Source organism: Siphateles boraxobius, unplaced genomic scaffold (genome assembly GCF_051911475.1).
Source record: "Siphateles boraxobius isolate OS27281-9 unplaced genomic scaffold, OSU_SipBor_1 2, whole genome shotgun sequence".
NCBI classification, from domain to species: domain Eukaryota; kingdom Metazoa; phylum Chordata; class Actinopteri; order Cypriniformes; family Leuciscidae; genus Siphateles; species Siphateles boraxobius.
This window is the reverse complement of record NW_027508810.1, coordinates 15,686,860-15,708,296: the sequence shown is the minus strand read 5'-3', so window position 1 is coordinate 15,708,296 and position 21,437 is coordinate 15,686,860. Positions and strand designations below refer to the sequence as shown.

Below are 21,437 nucleotides of genomic sequence, written 5' to 3'. Positions count from 1 at the left end.
GAAGAGGATGTGTGTGTGTGTGTGTGTGTGTGTGTGTGTGTGTGTGTGTGTGTGTGTGTGTGTGTGTCATGTGTGCGCTATTAAGCATGTGTGATAGCAGATGGTTGTAAAGCTCTGTGTGATGTGGGTGCCGCTTGATTTCCATCTCAGCGACACGAAGCCCACACATCCTCTCTCATTTCTCATTCATTCCCTCTGTTTCTCGATTTATCCGTCTCTTTCTCATCTCAGCCTCTTTCTCGAACAACTGACGCTTGTAAACTCGGTGATTGACCTTTACACTGACAGTATTTACAACTTAATCACATCCTCTGTAGCTGTAGCTCCCTCGGCTCCTCCATGGCACATGCTGTTTTTGCAGCCTCACTCCTTCACTCTGTCACATCTTCACACATTTACTCATTTTTCAACACTTTCTATTAACTTCCGTGGCTCTTCCATTTGGTTTAAGCCAGAGAGGAGTTGTTTTAGGAAGGAAATGACAGATCTACTTGGGTTCCTCACACTTTTGGGCCGATCTGTGAGGACGACACGTCTTCAATCATACTGAAAGCATTTGTGTGTGTGTTTAATATTTTTTTTAGATTATGCATTTTGCCACTTTGCACCTCTCTGGTGCTCTGTCCTTCACAATGAAGGTCAGTGGGAGATTGAATCCAGTCTCCCGTGTCTCTGTGGAGGTGTCTGGGTGGATGAAGGACAAGCGGTGTTGTAAATCAGACACCCCTAACTCCCTGGATCACCGGAGGAAAGAGACAGAATGCTGAAATGCTGCTAATGCTTTGGCAACACCAATGTACAATTACTTATCGTGCCAATAAAGCACATTAAAATGAAACTGAGAACGAGAGGGAGATAGAGAGAATGTGATTTTGTGTGTGCATTTCTTCTTGTCTCGTCTCTTCTTGTAATATTGCCTCCTGTCTTGTTTTGTCTCGTCTCAGCTCATTTTATCTTGTTTTGTCTCAAAACATGTTGATGCAACTATTTCTTTTCTTTTCTCATCTTACTTTTCTCGACTTGCCTCATCTCATCTTGGGTTGCGTTGTCTCATGTCTTCTCTCGTCCTATCTCTCTTCCTGTTTCGTTCCGTCTTGCTCCTTTTTGTCTCAATAAATTATAATGCTGCATAATAATAGGAACGTCACCTGCTGCGGGCGATTTGAGGTCCGACAGCAATGGTTTTTATTACACAAGTAGTATTTGATGGCTGCAGTAGTGGTGCTTTAAAGATGAAAGATGAATTTAAGGACAACTTCTGACATCACAACACGCTGACATCTCTCTAAAATTCTCTTAGATAAGATGTTTCTCTTAATTTAACCCATTAACACCTCAAATCTAAAGCACCAATTTAAAGAAAAAAAAAAATCGAGATAAATTAGTTGACCCCACCAACAAAATATCCTGACTCATTCAAAGTCCCCCTACACACACACATCAACACACACCCTCTGACTTAATTTAACCCATTGTTCATCATACAAACACTTTAAAAGAATATTTACAACCAGCATATGTAAATCAGATCAGAATCAAGAATCACGTGTTGGCTGATGATTTGCTCCTGTGACACACACAATGAAAAGAGAGCAGAGCGGAATAAACACTAAAGAGCGTTTCAATTTCCGCACATCTGTCATCACAGAAACTCGGGAAGTGTGGATGCTGTGCTCTGGGGTTAAACGTGCCGTGACTCGCCCACCTGCGCTGGTGGTGCAGGCCAGAGTGTGTGTGCAGTACCTCAAGTGTCCAGCAGGGGGGGCTGGTGACTGAGTTACGGAGAGCAGAGAGAGAGAGGGGGGGATAAGGGGAGGATGTCAAACAGAGCTGGAAACCAGAGGAGGGAAAATGACGGGATATATCTTTGCTCTAGAATTCAGATTTTTCAGGTGGCTTTGGTGGGGGGTGTGGGGTGTGGGGTGAGCTTTTTATAGAATCAAGACGAGCAGGGAGGTCTGTCGACCGCCAGTCGTGCAAATGACTGCATGAGTCTTGTACGCTGTCTCTTCTTCTCTTTTCCCCTCTCCACAAGCCTCCCAGCATGCCCTGCATGTGTGCATGGCCTCTGGCTAATAAAAACTCGACTTGAAATGATTACGGACACACACACACACACACACACACACACACACACACACACACACACACACACACACACACACACACACACACACACACACACACACACACACACACACACACACACACACACACACACTTCTTATCTACACATAATGGTAATCAGATCAGTTAGGTGTGGATATTTACTGAAAAGTTAGCTGTGATATTTACCAGCGCAAAGTTACGCATATTGCATGTTTATTCTCTAACATGTTGTGGCTTGATTCTCCATGGAGAGTTTCTATTAATAAGGGGTGTTTGGGACACAGAACAAGTGGCTGCGCTTACACTCTGGACCTTGTAAATGAAAAATCGCCACCTATTGCAACAATAATAGAATTTGTTCCTTACCTTTCCTCCACACTAATGAGATGCTAATGAGAGCCCTGGGCGGCAGGGTTAATAGAATCCATATTTTCAATTAAAATCTCCCTCTCTCTCTATTCCTGATGGACGGCGTCCTCGTCACCACAAACATGCCTCACTTTAGTGAGGTAAACAGACCCAATTAAGTTTCGCCATCTCTTGATTACTCTATCACTCTCACAAATAGTTTTGTGTGATCAAATGAGCAGTCATCAGACATATGGCTCCATAATAGACCAAGGGCCCATTAAACTAGCTCACTACAGGAAGAAATAGATGGAAAGCGAGGGAACGCTTAATCCACTCCTGCTTCTTCCAAAGCTGAGATTCTGTCTTTAATTCTACATCGGCTTGCAGTGTAAGAAGTGTGTGTGTGTGTGTGTGTGTGTGTGTATGTGTGTGTTTTGCTGAGGTCAGCTGTGAATGTGTGCCCCTGGACTAAAAATCCTCAAAATGCACCGTTATCAGTTCAGTCCGGCCTAGAAGTGATTTAGGGGTCTTGATCAAGGGCCGCTCAGTGCTTTGTAGCTACATGTAGCCATCACTGATTGTGTATACCAAAAGCACACATTTACACTCAAGCCTGTGCACTGGAGTTAAATTAAATTGTATCTCTCATCAGGTCTCCTATTATTATCTTTTCACCCTTTCATTCTCTTTCTCGCAGTATTCTTCACCTCTCTAGTCAGGTCTGTTTACACAATCTCTGAGACGCATATCGTGCAGAAGTGAACGGATATCACAGTGCTGTGAGCTTTCGCACGCATACATGTGTGTGTATGTGAGAGAACAAAGGAAAAAGATAAGTGGAAGTTTTATAAAAATAATTTTGCATTTCATTTCATTCTGTTGTTTCATGGATGGGTGCACATTCAAACAAAAAGCATGATGATTCACACACGTTAAGGTTTCATACACAGTTAACAACTAATGGTATTTCACATCTTGACTGTCACCTTGGTTACTTGAGATCACCAGAATACTAAATCAGACCAATAGAACAATACCCCAATAAGCCACAAGATCCCCAAACATCTCACTTATGGCTACTAGCAGACAAATATGATCATCTGAGACCCCAGTTTCAGTTAGACAGCTATAAACAACCTGCCTCAGGCACTCCCACCCTGAACGTGGTCGATTAAAAATCATTAAAAAGCAGTCAAAACACAGCAAATTCCTAATTTACATAGAAATTCCCTGGAGACATAGCACCCCAAACACCCCCCCCCCCCCCCCCCCAAACTAAAAATTCCTCAATTACTAAGCAAACAACGCTGCCTCAACAAAGTGCTCACTTTGTTGTTATCGACGAAATGCTAATTTGATCAAATTTGGCAATTTGGTCCATTTACACAGGGAGGTAAATTAGGCTAAACTGCAGGCTTGTAAATATTGAAACTCGCACATGCATGAATAATTAAATGAGAGGGAGGAAACACATCAACCATAGGCGCATCCATTGGCCACCATAAGTCGAATGTCACTCATCCAAACTACTGTCAACCAACATAAATTTAAAGTGCCACGCTTGTCTATGGAGACCTACAAAAAAGAAGTTAGCGGCTAAAAAGCATAAACAGAAGAAACATGAGCTCTCAGATGAATGGATGCCCCGTTATCTGTGGTTTCCTGACTGCTAGAGGCTCGCAAGAATGATTTGCATTGACATTGAGCTTCCAAGCTAAAAAATAATACAAAAATCAGCCTGAATTTTATCTGGTTTGGTTGCTGGTCCAGGTGGTGCAACATCACATCCATGATGTTCACTAAGAAAAATTGGTCCTTCTGGAGAAGCCAGTTGACCAAGGAAGTTTTTAGCTAGCTAAGAAGCCACGCGCACCCAAAACACAAAATGTGCTGGTTTTTCCAGCACGGTCTGAAGTAGTTTCATCTGCAACCTTTCACAGTTCAGTAGCACTCTCTCTCACACACAAAACACACAGATACACACACACACGGTTCTGCAGAGCTCTTACCGGTCTCTTGAGAGAGGGCTTTTGCTCTGCTGCTGGTGCTGCCTGAGTGATGCATTGCTCCTAGCGTGAGTCTTCCCCTCGTATCTCCTCCTCTCCTCTTCTCCGAACCGTCAGACGCTGTCCCCTGGCGATCTCTCTCTCTCTCTATCCGGGACGCAGGAGCAAGGGGCTTCAGAAGCCACCTACGAGAAGCAGTTCTGCCCTCTCTGTCTCCGTACGCCCTCTCTCACACAACTTCACACACGTGTGCATACGACATGCAGCCACTTTCCCCTTCCTGGTCGCACGGCGCTCTAGTCCACAAACCGACGGGAAAGCTCTTAAAGTACGTAAGAGAAAGACAGATGAGGGAATGAATGCCGGAGAAAGGAAACGGAGTTGTTGTCAACCTCTCTGCGAGTGCGGAGAATAGAATACAAAGGGCTTTTCCATCCTACATCTGCACATGACTGGAGCTCTGCACAGGCTCTGAGCTCTGAGAATTATACAGCATCGCTGCGGAGCATGAGAGAAAGAGAGAGAGAGAGGTTGAGAGAGAGGTGCGGGAGAGAACAAGAGTGCGGGGGAGCACAAAAAGAGGAGAGAGAGAGAGAGAAAGAGAGAGAGAGAGAGAAAGAGAGGAGGGGTGAGGATGGGGGAATGTGACAAAGCATGTTCATCAAAGAGAGAGGAGGAGAGAAAACGAGACAGATCGCACATGTTTCCTCCGTCTAGCCGAGATGAGAACGCGTCAAACCATGTTACAGAGAGAACGGTCGGTTTTCGTCCTTTAACATGCACAGACAGATATGTTTTCACTTCTTTACATGCACAAGAGTGTCGCTTTGGAGAGGAGGGCTTTCAGCATCAAAGGCGCTGATACAACACGCTGAACTAAAAAGCAGCGTGGCTAAAAATACATAACCTTGTACCACCACGCATTCACGCAAAACAACACTGGATATGTGAATATTAGATTGGGGATCTGGCAGCCGCTCCAGGTCTTCAGCACAGAACATGATCTGGAGCTAAAACACACTGAGAACGAGTGCTGTAATACACAAGCCGGAGAGGCAAGCTTTCTTACGCCTCGTACACACCTCTGACATTACCACCCAACAAAACCCAACGACTGCCTACGTATTGATATTTTTATTTGCATTAGATGACAGCGTCAAACAACTGCATGAAATGTCACCAGAAGAGCGGTATGAGAATACAATGCGATTTAGCTCAAGATATAATTTGAGATTAAAAAGTTCAAGTCAACGTAAAATGGCCTTCACATTTTGTGTGAATCAACTTTCTCTGCGCAGCAACTCTATATAGTGAAGCTGCGAGTTTAATTAGTTCAAGAACAGCGATGTTATCACCTCGTTGCTGAAAAATATACCATAGCTTTCAGTAAAAAGGGTATTTAATTTGTAAAAAAAAAAAAAAACATTAAAATTTACACCTCAATAAAAGAGAGTTGTGAGTTTTTGTGCAGGCATGTCTGCTTCATTAACCGACATTGAGAAAAATAATGGACAAGTGGAATTTTTTTTTGCGTAAATGTGTTTCCCTCACCTTGTGTTGGGTTAGAATTCCAGTGGGATTCAGATATTAGTGTGGGTCAGATGTCCATATATCGGATATATATCTTACTTAAAACCATATTTGGAAGTGGCTCACAATGAATGCAGAAAAATTCTGATCTTGTGTAGATTTAGGTGTTTATATGTGTGCAACAATATCTGATCTCTGTAAGATGATAGCAAAAAATCGTATTTGTTTCTGGTGCTTTGCAGTTGAACCTTTGCAGTTGAACCCCAGTTAAATTACAACATTTCAATGGTAAGATTGTAAAAAGGTGATATTGCCTACAACACCAGACTAAAACAATGCTTATAAAACCTTTTGACTATAGACTAAATTGATTAAAGGCATACTGTACACCAAAATTCTGTCATCCTTTTCACTATGCCATGCAGTAGGTGAAGTCAGTTAAAAGGGATTTACAGTTACTTACACAGTTAAGAAGTGATTACATTTGGATGAAATAAAAACAATACAACTAGAAATGTGTAATAAGAAAGAAAATAGGTTCAATTTTAATTTCATATTGACCAGCTCAAAGTTCAGACCGCAAGCAAAAGCAAATTACGTATAGGAGTGTGGGAACAGCCTCCAATACTGTGCATTCAGAAAGGAGCTGGCCATGGTACTTCCTGGTCTGTCCAACAGAGGGCAGGGTTACAGATCAGCTAGAACGCATCCTGGTTCCAATCTTGCCTGTTTCCTGTCACTGAGTTACCCATACACACACTCCAGCAGAAGTGGCTATATTTGCAACGCCTCTATATTTAGAGCCGTTTGACCCTTCTAGATTGGACAAAGAGCCAATCTACTCCAATGACTCTCTCTCTCCTGCCCTCTCTGGGCTCACAGTACCGTAGGGAGGGACTGGATCCTGTACATATAATAAGCAATCTGGCCGCACACAAACATGCACCCACCCATAGCGAGAGCTCTAATGAAGAGAGCAGATTTGGAAGGCCACACTGCTAGAAGTGCAGACAGCTGGATGCATTCATCTGTGCTCAGTTCATATCAGACTCCCCTCACATTGTGTTCAAATTACAGAGAACTTATCAAACAGACTTTTATCAGTGTCCACTCTTCATTAGTGCTATTGCATTCACTGTTAAGTGTCATGAAAGATGAAGCCTGTAACGCATTAACGGAGCAATACCAGTTAAGCTCAATCAACAACAGTGAGCATTTACAGTGGGTTATGGTTAGTGAATGGGGGCAATCTGTTAACATTAAAATACTTTCTGTAGCATAGCCAGAATTTTTAAACAAAATGTGGTGGCAAGATTTTAGCGTGGAGAGAAAGAGAAAGAAAAAAAAACGTAAAAACGTGAAAACGTAATGCCCCAAACCCTAAAATCATGGTTCTCGACCTTTTTGACTAGCAGGGCCCCCATTGTCCAAGACAATTTTCAATGGCCCCTTAAATAAAATGTAATATTTCTCAGCGGTATCTTCTGCAGATATTATGACAAAGCTGCTTGTTTCAATTTTTTTTTAATTTTTTTACAGAAAGCAGGAGTCATTAAATGGTGTCAATATATTCAATTAATTACTTAATTACCACAATTGTTTCTGTGATTTCAGAACTTTCAGAAAATGTTCAAACAATAAAACAACAGTTGAAAGTTAAAATTAAAGATTTTTTTTTAGCATTTTAATTAAATTCGTTTATTTATAAATAACTTAATTTAAATAATTATAAGTCATTATTTGACCCCCTTATAAGTGTGCTGAGGCCCCAAAGAGGGCCCCGGCCCCTTTTTGAGAACCACAGCCCAAAAAATTAATTAATTCAAAGTCATAAAGCTTCACATTTCTGCTTTTAAATCTTTCAAATACTGGCCCAATTTACTTCCATTGTAAGTACTCGTCGTAACCTTGATTTCAGCTTTATTGCAAAAAAAAAAAGAAAAAAAAAGAGAAAGAAAAAATGAATCAAATGAGTGACGAGTCAAAATTACTTTTTTTGTGGTAATAAAAATATGCCACAAATGTTGCAGACTGAGCTTAACTTGTATTGGATGCAGAATATGTATTTAAATGGGGCAGAGAGTACAAAAGATTCAATGCCAAACTATTGAATTTCCAGAAGAAACAGATTCAGGGAGAAGAAAATGCACTAAAGAGGAAGAATTTCTGTGTGTAATCACTTCTCCTGACCTCAGTAGAATAGCACCTGTCTTCCCTGATCTGTGATGCGGAGCAGCGACTGGTGTGGGGAGCAGCAGATATGGACGATGTTGGCGTCCAGTCTGAGTCTCTGTAATCAATGCAGACAGAGCCTTCCTGCAGTATTAAAGGCTATTCAGCCTAAAGATTTCCGACCTGCTGAGCTGAAAAAGAGCACAGCACTTACACCTCTCAGCTTAAATATACAAAACGCATGCTGCACTCAAACACGCATATAACCTTCCACCTGACGGCTCCAACAACCATGCCATCCCTCATTTTTAACAGACGTGGATGCACACACTCATACACGTGTACACATGCTTACAGCACACGTAACTTGTTTCTGAAATAAATTTGACAAGTATTGCATGCCTACGTAGACGAAATACTCCAAGGCAGTCACGTGGTAAAGTAAACAGACTTTAATGACCTTGGCTAAATCATTAAAACCAGTCGAAAGTAGATCTATGCGTTACGGCAACACAGCTTTCTTCGGGACACATATCAATTGCTCAAACAAGTATTCTTAAACTAGTGGTGATTAGTGGATCATCAAGGGCAGCTGGTTGATATGTGGGTGTGGCTAAGACTAGCCTATTGGTACAAAGCATAACAACAATTGAAGACCTATTATTATATTCATAATGTCTTAATCAGCATTCAGCAGTGTCTGGTGACATTTCGTTCAGTTTTGCTCCCTTCTCTTTCCTGTCTCTTCATCTTTCAAATAACTGGATCAGCCTCAATTAATCCCTGTGTGTGATTGGCCAACAAGAGACAGGAAGAAATCCTTTCAAAAAGAGAGCTCTGTCTAGTTCTTGTTGTCTAGATCAAATAGGCCATTTAACACTTGTTTATCTTTTTTTGGCTTAACTGTCAGTTTTGGTTCTGCATGTTGGAAATGTATTAACATAAAATAGCATGTAGATTCAACATTCATATTTGACTTATGGGCTGTTTACTTCAAGGACAATGACTATAGACCTTATGTAGTCACGCCTGAGCTCGTTGTCTTTTGACTTCCGGTCTGTATTTTTACAGCGATCTTGCGTAGTTATGAATGAACGGCTCGTTTAAAAAGATTCCAAGGTCCATTTGTTAGACATATGCCTTACAATGCTTATGATAAACATTACAATGCTCATGATAACTTTCGTTAACTCTACAATAAGTAAATCAACTTCACCAGCTAATTACTCCTGGACAGTGATGCCATATAAATATACAGAGTGAACGCAAAAACGGAAGTTCAAAGACAATATTCTAAAGATGGCGGCGCTCTCGTTTCTCTGGTGCATAAGGTCTATACGTTTTTAATAATCATTCTAATTCTATGAAATATAGGGAATTTAACAAGACAGCTATAACGATAACCACACAGAGAAATGATATAGTTATAATTACTTTCAGAACGATTTTTTCCCAGCTGATAAAAATATTGACTACGTTTACATGCAGCCAATAACCCGTTAAAAACCGGGATATTAGCAATAACCCGGTAACGCACGGTCATGTAAACACCGGCAAAAACCCGAATATGCTCATATCCCGGATTTTAAAAACCCGGATATGATACCTGGGGTACCCCTTTTCTAACCCAAATTTTTGGTCATGTAAACGCGTATCGGCATATCCCCATAATGATTTGTGTTCTGCGCATGTTCTAGTCGCAAGGAATCTTGGTCTTTTGAGCAGAGGAACTTCTCGGCGCATACAAAAACCTGCGTGCAGTATACCGGAAGTAAACATGGCGAGACGCAGCACAGCATTCATTTGGAGCGAGGTCAGTACCAGCACCAAAGTGCAAACAAAGGCGATCGATATCTGCCCCGAACTACTCATTATCCGCGTGCTGCTGCTGTTGTTGTTGTCTTTGGATACAGGAAGAAGAATCCGAATTGACGCATATTGCATCTTAAGGTTGTCCGTACGTCCAGACGCTAACCGTGAGTCGCCGTTTACATCGGGATATTGCAATTCCATGTATACAGGAGAAACTCTCTCTGCTCACGCATGTACACGGGTTATTCCTAATGTTTCAGAAACCAGAATAGGGACCTTAACCCAACCATAACCCAAATATTGGCTGCATGTAAACGTATTCATTGATACCCAATCAGAACCCACCTGACTTTAAAGAGCTTGAGCATTTCAAGTAAAAGACGACATAACTGCAGTGCACACTTACAATCAACAGAACGTTATTGCACATTTATGCGAACGCTAACATAACTTTGTTAATGTTAATATAACTTTGTTATAGTTATCGCCCTAACTATAAAGTCTGAATAAATTGTTCTAATTCTGTAAGAATGGGAAAGCACATACCATAGCTATAACAATAATGACACAAAGGAACGACATAACTAAAATTACTTTCATAACGATTTTTTTTTAAAGTACGATAAAAACTCTGACAACAAATCAGAATCCTTCTGACTTTTAAGGTCTGGAGTATTTAAAGCTGCAGATGCAGTCAACTTTATTTATATAGCTGCAAACTGTTATCATTATAGATCTGTCATGATAACTCTCGGAGTGTTTGGCATGGTAATGAGTATAAAAATGTTGATATATTTAGTCTTGGCGAAATAGATCTGCTATGCTGCTGCTGTTATTGCTGCTGCAGAGCAAGTGTGAGGCACGCTACTGCCGATACATACATGACACGCTGCTGTGAGCAATAAAGACATGCTGCTTCTGTACAATATGGAGTGCAGGAATTACCTGTAGCATATCTATACAGGTGGAGCTGGGGAAGGTGGAGGGTTTCTGAAAAAGTGCATGACTGCTAAGGCAAATGCAAACCAAGTATTTGAAGGTTGAGCATGTGAGGTCATTGGCTACTGACACAGCAAGAAACCAATCAGCCGTGCCCTATAGAGAATTATGTGATTACAAGTGTTTGAGTTAAGGACCAATGTAGAGTTAAATTAATAATCATAACTAATGATTTTTACACTCGGAAATTAATCAGTGCTGAATTTACTTAAATCGGACAATGACTTTCTTCTAGAGCTGCTGTACATCCAACCAAAACAATCTTTGTTGAATTAATTTTCTGTTATCACAGTAAAGCTGATTTAAGGCAATCTGTATTGTAAAAAGCGCTATATAAATAAAGTTGACTTAACATTACAGAGCTTTGTATTTATCTTTCATAGTGTGAATGGGATGTGGGTCCAATAAAATCAATGTTAAATGTTAAATCAATGTTAAACTTTTTCTGTAAAATGGACATGTAAAGAGGAAAGTAGTTACTCATTAAAGCAACATGCATAATCAGAACAGAAATACTTACATAGCAGAACAGTAAATACAAAAATTTTCTTTTCTCGTAGGATTTAATTTTCACACACACACACACACACACACACACACACACACACACACACACACACACACACACACACACACACACACACACACACACACACACACACACACACACACACACACACACACACACACACACACAGACACACACACACACACACACACACACGTGTGTACACAAAATGCTAAGAAATATTACAAAATAACAATTTTGTGTGGAGAGCAGGACAAGGCCGAGGGCTGCGAGAGAATGGCGCGAGGCCGGTGGCGTAATTGATAATGAGCGCCAACTGCGCAACGTCTCGTATCTCTCATGGAGGAGCGAAAGCATAAAAGGAGGAGCGAGGACTGTGAAGATCGAGAGAGGCCAGGCCTGGATTTATTTTGTGTTTTATTTTGTTATATGTGTGACAGCAGTCATCTGTGAGGGGCTGCTTGTCTTTTACTTTTAATCGTTTTGTATGTGTTTCATTTATTGTTAAAGTCTGTTACATGTAATTACTCAAATCATGCTGAGAACTACAATTCCACTGCTCAGTTTGTTCATTCAAAATATTTTCAAACAGTCACAAAAACAAACTGATTAGGTACATTTCCAATTTACTAATTTAAGGGATTGAACACAATGAAATGTTGTAACAAATATTTTATTGCATTATAGTGGTAGATTTACCAGTATCCAATTATTTTTTGAAACACTCTTAAAATAATGTAATGGACTTTTATTTCCCCCATCTCTTACATCATACCTCATGACAGTTGCTAGGGAAAGAGAGTTTTGGGTGGTGCCATCAGCCAATCAGTTTTGTCATGCAGTTCCAGAGTGATTAATCGGTTTGTTCTGAAGATATATTGTGTTTTGTTGTTTTGGTTTATGCTCAACCCTAGTCTCACATAGCTAATGCAAACTGCAATGGAGTCCAGACCTTCTGCCATCAGTCTGAAGGTCTGGACTCCATAGCAGTTTTAATTGGCCAAGGACCGCCCGGAGGCCGTCTGACTGACATTGGTAAGCAACCAATCATAGTTATTTGTGTTCCGCATCTTGTTTAGGTACGTGGAAATTTAACGTCGATGTCCCTACAATAACAGACTGGTGAGTAAAACTCTTGGACATATATTAAAGATTCTATGAACTTTATATATACTTCATATACTTTTGAAAATCCAGCATTTAGTTGATCCCGATAAGTGCTCATTGTTACAATTGTAAACACAACGGCTTGCTTCTTCCATAAGGGGGTTTGGCATCATGCCATATTTGTTTCCAGACAGACCGCTAAAGAAAATGTCACGCACGTCTCCCAGAAATAGAATTCAAACAATCAGATGTCGACTTTGAAACTCCTGAAGTGTTTCCAATTTTGTGTACAATATTCATCAGACGTTCAGCCAACGGTCCGTAGGCGTCTGAGGCTGAGACTAGCTTAAACCCTGATGTTGAGCTTCCAATGTTGTGTAAAAAAAAGTCAAAAAGATAATTATTTCTCATTCCAGTGTACGTGGTAGCCTCATCCTAGACAGGGTCATAACAGCATGTAATAATTTGTGGCACCATTCCACGGCCGCACGGTGTGAAAGTCATGCAAGCAAATGGCTCTTGCCCTGGTCATGTGATAAAAAAATCACAGATTCCACATACACTAGATTTAGTTGAAAACAGAATGGGTAGTGACTAGTATCTATGGCTGCTGAGGAAGAGTAGGACAAGGTCAGACAACAAAGGGTGGAACAGCTTTCACAATTCTGTGATTTCCATCACACTACGTTTACATCACACCCATCCCACTATCTCACTGTTCTTTCATCTCTCCATTCATCTATTGCCCTCTTTCTTCTGGCCAAATTTGAATGAGCTAAAGGAGGTACGGGATGGGCAGGGAAGGGACCCGTGGGTTGAACACAGCCATTTGTCATCCGGTGAAGGCTTAAGAAAAGACTAGTTAACCTTTCCTGGGAAGCCCCTGGGGAGGCTACCGGCAATGAAAAAACCCAGAAAAAGTATCAACCAAGAAAAAATTTCTCTGGGATAATAGATGGCTGATGCTCAGAGACCCATGTACCTTGCAAAACGCTGTGCTAGGCACTTTTGACATCTGGGTCGCCTCTACTCATGAGGAAGGACATAAAGACTGATTGCAGCCATTGCACTATATGTAGATATGTAGAGATTACAGAAATCTTCTTGCCGACTATAGTTGCAAATTTATTGGTGCCATATCAATGTATTTATGTATGCTGGTTTTATTAGTGTATGGACTTTAGAATGCCATCACATACGTATATTTGCACTGCACAAAAGTATGCAAGTCTACAACTGCATGCGACAAACCAACTAGAGATGTCTTAAACCATTCTAAGCTGGTTTGATGATCTTAGCTGGTCTCCCAGACTCGTCTGGCTGGTTATAGAGGAGTTTTGAGCATTTTGCAGCTGCTCATTCAAGTAAACACCAGCTTAACCAGTCTGGGAGACCAGCTACTGTACACTGAGACCAGCACACCAAGGTTAGGCTGGTTTAAGGTTGTTTTTTTTGTTTTTTTTACAAGCATTTACACAAGCTTTGATTTTAACAAACACATCAATACTCATTTTGGATGACTTACGGTCATGTAGTACTGACAGTCTCAGGTACTGGTATACTGACCTGCAGGTCATCATTGAGAAACCAGTTAGTAATAGTGGCCAGCTTTAGTCGTCATTTGCCAAACTTGCCTCCAAGCCTGTCATTCAAGGCTGCATTGCCATGGCAACAACTTAGGAAGGCCAATCATGTGCACACAGCAGCGGGAACCTAGTCATGAACAATTACAAGTGTGACACAGCCACTGAGTCAAAACATTATGCACATGTGACTGGAGGCAGACCATCTTCTGTTGTAAAGCATCATGTTAGTGAGAAATATCGATACAGACAAACAGCTGGAGATAAGAATGAAGAATTAAGATACACAATCATTCATAATCAAAGCTTTCAAATTTCATAACCAAACATTTCATCCTCCCTGGAAAATGACTGTCAGACAAATAACTCAACTGACCCATAACATATGGGATGCGATCTGTGAAAACCCATCACATGGTGAAATGTTACCTATTACAGTTAGTTTCAAAGACCTTTCCAAATCTGTTGTTATTTCTTTTATCGTTTGTCAGTAACACAAGTTATGGTTATCTGAAGTCGGCTGATCGCTATGATTTTCAGGAACGGAATTTTGAGAAAAACGGGTTAAATTAACTGCCACGTCCTGCTAGCGGGACGATTTGCGCTTTTTTTTATTGCCTTTTTTTCATATTACATATTTTAGTAGTCACCATAGATTAGGTATCATTCGAAAGCTTACGAACTCAAAATTCATCCTGTTAAAACCGTTTTGAAATTGAACGATTGAGAGGCGAGCAAGATCTTTTAAGCGAGCAGCTACTTCAGACTCCGCTGTTCTCTTTGGCTCCGCTCCGCATCTCACGATAATGTTCCGGATCATTTTTTATTTATTTTTAACATGCCGTTGTAGTTTACACAGGACTGTCGGGAAATGTGCATTGATATACCTTTATTCTAGATGTTATGTGGTTTATTTTGATAGGTGAACTGTCTTTGTAGTGTTACAGTTTTTTTTCGATTACTAAACGACAGTGAGCACAACAGGAGCTACATGTGCAAAACTCTAACTACAGTCTGCACTACCAACAGTCACCTGAGCTAAACAGTTCACATCACCTGCAAAACTCATTCCAAGCAACACAACTCTTAACACATGGCTCAAAACAGGCTCAGTGCAGCCAAACACTATGCACAACCCTCACTGAGATAACACACACTGTCACTCAGAACACACTGAGAGTAAAAACACTAGCATCAAACACCAATACAGAAAATACAAACTTTTCATCTTTACAGTTTGAACAATTTCAGTGACTTCATACAAAGTGATATTTTCATCAAAGAAAAGAGTGACATTTTTTTCACATGATTTATTTAAAATTTTTAGAACATAATTCTTTAAGGTAAATGAAAATTAGCAGTTTGCTTCAATAGTCTGTAGTAATTTACGGAATTACAGTAATGAGAAAAAAATGTAGAAACTAAAAGTACATACTGTAATTCGAACAAATAACAAACACGACACTGCTTAGCCTTTCAGCTGAAAGTGCAATCAGCAGTGTTTCAAAAGCACAAGGCTGAAATCTATTCTGTTTTGAATGTGTGGTTCACAGTTTTGACAGCAGTGTGTTAGCATTTGGACAAAGTGCTGTAAATCCACAGTGTTGTGCAGGTTGTGGTTAAAGTCATGGGATAAGTGTGCAGAGTTTTGAAAACTGTGTTCGAGCAATGCAAAACAAACTAGAGTTTGGTCCACATGAACTGCTGCTGTGCAGACTGTAGTTAGTTAGTCCAGTTGTGCTCACTGTCGTTTAGCAATCGAAAAAAAAACTGTAAGAGAAGGAGAACTGTGGGCGATTTTTTTTGGCACCTCCGCCGTGCATGTTCTTAAGAAAGACACAGTATTTCCAGCTTGCCACTATAAATCGCAATTTTTTTGCAAATTTTTTCTGCACTAAACTAGTGAATTTTGCCAAGATATTTTCAGAGATGATAGACAAGATTATAGAAAAAATAATTTAATGAAAACCCAATTTTGGGTCAAAATGTCAATTTTGACATTCAACTTATTTTTAGACCTTAATGAAAACATACCAGCAAGACATCTGACGGGTTTTCCCAGATTGCATCACATATAGATAAAAGTGCCTAAAGAGGAGTGAAAGACAGAAATTTTTGACTTTCCATTCTAGTTCACCAAAGTTGGATATGTATTTTTTGCTGTCTTTTATAATTGTTGCTTGTTAAATTGTATAATGTGACCCCAAAGAGATTGTAGGTAAAAGCCAAAGCGTAGTAATATGCTACATCAACAGTCTTTTAAAGCTTAACTTAGATTTCAATCACAATTGCCAGCATTAGCTGGTTGTTTTAACTCACCAATCCGAGTCCGTTCTGACAAGTTCATTTACGCATGAAATTGAAATTATACCACAAAAATCCAATCAAACCATGGAGCTAATGCTGCAGATGTTGTGTCTGGTATGTTTGAAGGACCTCCTTCCTAAAACATAAAGATGGTTACTATTTTCAACTTTAAAAAGAGTGATAAAAACTAATTTATACAGTGAGAGGAAAAAAGTGAGACATTGCAAAAACTAAAATTATATAACTGGATTTTGTACTGTACTAAAGCAACATTTTAAATAAGTCCTTTAAACATATTTAATTTATATTAACACATTAACTTTGACAGCTCTAAAAATTATAATTTTGTAAAAATCCTTTTTTTCCCTCAAATATTTTGCAGATCCCTGAGAGTCCCCAGGCCTCAGTTTGAAAACATCTTATAAGATTTTCAAAATGTGATAGACCACAAACATGCAGACAAAAATTCCTAGATTTAACCGTTTTGCTCCTATAGTGTGTGGTGTGCCATGATGTGACAAAGACAGCACACCACACACAAACAGATTTTCAACCAGAGTCTCAACTGTGAACACAGGAAATCTCACAAAATCAGATTGCAGAAGCTATTTCTGACCAACTCTTCTCCTTGTCCAGTCTATTATGGTAGGTTTTACACGACACGTTGTACAAACATTCGTGCTGTTGCCACAAATCAACAAGCTGATCCTCCATCTCTGCTGTCCACATCAATTTCCCTTTGCGCTGCGCCATGACTGCATTTGTTATGCTTCCGTCTTCCATCATCTCGCTTTCTGATTGGATATTGTTTCGTTTCACGTGATAATCTCCAGAGCGTGCGCACGTTTGTCCTCGGGGTTCCCCCCACACATCAGGATTTCTGATCGTAAATATTCAACATGTTGAATATTTACGATTCGCGATCGGTACAGCTCCGGCATTCTTCCGAGCAGGTTCGGACACTCCTTAGTGACACACCTCACACATAGCTAGGATTGTTGGAAGGGGGGAAATCGGCCCAAATCAGCCCGATTATCTTTTGGTGTGTACCCAGTATAAGCAATCCAACACTGGCAATTTGTCCTTGACAAAATTGATCTTTTACAATCAGATGGCAAAAATCACAGTGTGCACCGGGCTTAACCGCATACAAGGACACAATAGCTCACAAATGCTAACAGCTCATGAAGCTTGGAACGAGGTGGATGACGTCTTGCAGATTAAGACATAGATTAATGGATGGCCTTCTGTGACATTAGAGGAGGCAGAATTAGATGGGAGGGATGGAGCAGCTGGATGAAGCTTCTATCCTTAACAAGGAAAGAGAGTGAGTGAGAGAGAGAGAGAGAGAGAGAGAGAGAGAGAGAGAGAGAGAGAGAGAGAGAGAGAGAGAGAGAGAGAGAGAGAGAGAGAGAGAGAGGGGAATCACAGGGGGAATCAACTTCTCTATTCAACTATCTTTGGCTGTAGCTTTCAGCTCTTCCCGTCTCTCTGAATCCATCTCTCTCCTTCACTTCCTTTGTCTTTGTCTCATGAACAGAGGTTGTAGCACACTTCTATACACATACTAATCTTTAGGGAAGGTGGAGGTTACACAAGAAAGAAATACAGTTTCGAGACTGAAGAGAGAAAAGAGAATAGAGACTGAAAAGCAAAGTAGCAAGAAGAGAGAGAATATGTGAGGAGGAAAATATATGATCAAGCTGGAGGTAGAGGACATGGGGTCAGTCAAAATGGCGTCTCATTGAGGACTCACTCTGGTTTCACAAGAGCTCTGGGGTTCGAAGGAAAGCCGGGTCTGTTTGAATTAGGTCATATACTTCTGCTCTTAAAAATATATATTGGGGTGGTACCATACAGTGATGTAAGATATAATAACAATATGGTATGTAAATACATACTAAGGAATATATAAGGTCTATACTACCTTGAGAAAGCTATCCGTAGGCATCCTAATCAGGGCAATGTTTGCTTCTCAGCTGGCGCATGACCTCAAGGAAGTAAAGTTTGAACATTTCTATCTTTGTTCACAGCCACTCGGTTTTCTAGCAAATGCAAAATGCAAAAATGTGAGTAATTAAAAAAAGGTAATAATATAATATAATATAATATAATATAATATAGCCTAATATAATATAAAAGGAAAATTGCCAGAATACAATTTTTTTTATAGTGATGGAGATCTTTGATTTTTGAGTATGAATAAGTATTGAGTTTTTGATGCAAGTAAAATGGGTTCACACACCAAAATAAGACAATAAAGTAGTAAACTGGACCATGCTAACCAGCCAACCCTGGATTCCTTATAGTCAAGGGTCCGTAAATTACCGTAAATACATCATGGTACTGTAGTTGCATAGTACTTGCTAATATGTGTCCAATATCACCAGTGTTAAGATGGTTCATGTCCAGACAGAATGAATGAATGAATGAAGACTGTAAACTTTGTTAGTGTGAAGCCACAGGTATGAGGATGACACTTGCACACACTCACATGATGAGACAAATTCAACATATTTTGGAAGATAATCTCGTCTTTGAGATAAGAACACACCTCCTCCTTTGCTCTTCCATTAACCTGTATCCCTTGACTTACTACTGCTCTTAAGTGAAATGAAAGTCACATACACATAAGCAAACAGCATTTCAGCAGCCTGTCACCCACAGGCCCTTCCAGTGAGTGATTAATCACCTCATGCTAATGAGTTATTTACTAATTAGAGTCTGACGTGAGAGGAGACATGGGGAACAGGACCACCACGATGACACGGGTGGCGAAGGCACTTAGTGTGGACTCAACCCAACTGTTCACCACTGATTAAGAAAGAGAGATGTGTGTGTGGGTCTGTAAATGTGTCTGAGTATCCTTTAAAAACAGTTAGTGCCAAAACTGCTTCATGACACACTAGCATATTAGCCAGACAGGCCACTTCTAGTTCTAAGTCACACTTAGAATAGAACTTGTACCTCAACAGAGATGCCGCCCATTGAGCATTCAGCAGGGAATGTCAGCCACACGTTAATGTCTCACTCTGTCAGTCCTCTGAGAAGGGAAGTCTGCCCATTATAGAAACACGACTGTCAATCAAAGCTGGCCACGCCCCAAGCCAACAGAAAGATCAGTCACGGGCTTTCAGCTACCTGACAGAAGAGCTCCCTCGCTTTCAATCAAAGTGTTTAAGCAGAGAAGGCCTCCCATTCCTATGCCCACAATGCCCCTCGCATAGGTGCAAGGCAACAGGTCTGAATCAATCTTCTGCCTTCTATCTCTCCCACACACTCAGCACAAAAGCAGCTGAAGCCACCGAGTGTGTGCAGTGACAAAGCAGCCGTATTCATCAACGTGGCCTTTCAGAGCTCAGCTTTTGATCCGTTGTTCCTATAGAGGGGTTCGTATCCAGCGCGGGCCTTTACGTAATACTCAATTTCGCCATTAAACGTAAACTGACCTCTGAATGTGGGTGTTTTTATCTAGTGGGTGTGAAATTGAGGCCACTGAGTGTGTGGACCAACAGACCTTATACACAGCAGCACCATCTTTAATATTTTAGGCTGTGAGGGACAGACATACATCTCTTAAGTGGGTTGTACCATTATTTAATGTGTTTTTGGATTGTTCTGCTGACGAAACAATTCAAAAATATATTTCTAAGTAGTTTCAGTAGACAAAAAACTACAGGCAACATGAGCTGTGGAAAATTACAGTTTTATTTTACAGTGGATGCTATTGAAAACACGCTAAGCCTATCCCTCACAGCCACGCTTTCATACCTGTCATGGCGCTGCTCTGAATAGGATCTATGGGACACACACATAAAGCTTTTCATATTATATGTAGTAGAAAGAGGTAGAACCAATAATTACAACTTCATGTGAGTTTTTCAGACCGAATTCAAACCCACATTTCCCACATGTAAACCAAGGAACATGTCAGTGTATATGCACTGCTAAGCTGCAGCACTATCTATATAAACTTCTGTGTGTGTCCACATTCTTATTTATTTGTGTGTGCATCACCATTGAACACTGGCAGCCTGAGGTGTGTCAGGTGAGTGATTTTGGCACGTTGTCTGAGTCAGACATCCAGAGGTCCTGTGGGTGCAGGGCCCGCAGGTGTCTGTCTCTGCCCATCAAAGAGATCTTCACTGGGCCTGAGGCATGGCGAAAGAACAGCTGAACCTCATGGAGAGGTGCCACTTTCCAACTCTCTAGGGCCTGTAGACCCAACCCTGGACACCTGGGACCTGTCAACCCCTGGTCTTCTTCAGACCACACACCCCTACAAATGCCATAAGATGCATATCACTACAGATGTTTGTTTGTGTTTGTGTATATTATCCATATAGTCAGAATATTATGGAGCTGTTGGAATGTGGCTGTTCGTAAAGGCTGATCAGATTAGAATAGACAAAGTGTTGGAATCCAGGGGCGCACTGGAGATCAGGTTGCCCTGAATAAAATAACCCAGCAAATTTCAATGCGTACTGATCTCTCAGTGTAGTCGTACAACATGTGAGCTCTGTTAATAGGCCTGCAGTAGGCTGGAGGACGTAAATAAAGGCCCTTTGTGTGATTTCTGTCAACGTTCCTCAACGCACAGAGCAAAGCATCACGCTTTTATTTGAATAATAATAATAATGTATAATAAAGTTGGAGGACTATGAAAAACAGAAGCATTTTAAGACATAAAAGCTCGCTTTCCCACCTATTGCTGTGCATCTGTGCACTTCCTCTGCAATGAACACGTCATCTACAGGAGTACAAGAATAAACATGCTCTTTCATAGCCCAATTCATATGTAAACGCATACCTGACAACACACATCTTTTCATCTCAAAGCCAAGTGCCTGTGCGCCATAAAGAGTGCTGTGAAGGCTTCCTTTCAGAGCAAAGATCTCAGCTCTTTACACCCTCACATGTTAATTCCATAGA

The 21,437-nt window shown here is 40.6% G+C and overlaps 1 protein-coding gene across 2 annotated transcripts in view; it reads right to left on the bottom strand.

The window, feature by feature from the left end:
- tenm2a (teneurin transmembrane protein 2a) overlaps positions 1-21,437 on the bottom strand; it is a 349,743-nt gene that overhangs the window by 161,598 nt on the left and 166,708 nt on the right. The window contains exon 1 of one of the 2 annotated variants that reach the window (XM_077236050.1): positions 4,470-4,881. The exons of the other annotated variant lie outside the window; for it this stretch is intronic. Coding sequence (XP_077092165.1) covers positions 4,470-4,524 — 55 coding nt within the window. The 5' untranslated portion in view covers positions 4,525-4,881. Of the gene's footprint in view, positions 1-4,469; positions 4,882-21,437 lie in introns of those variants that run through there. 2 annotated transcript variants of the gene reach the window in all.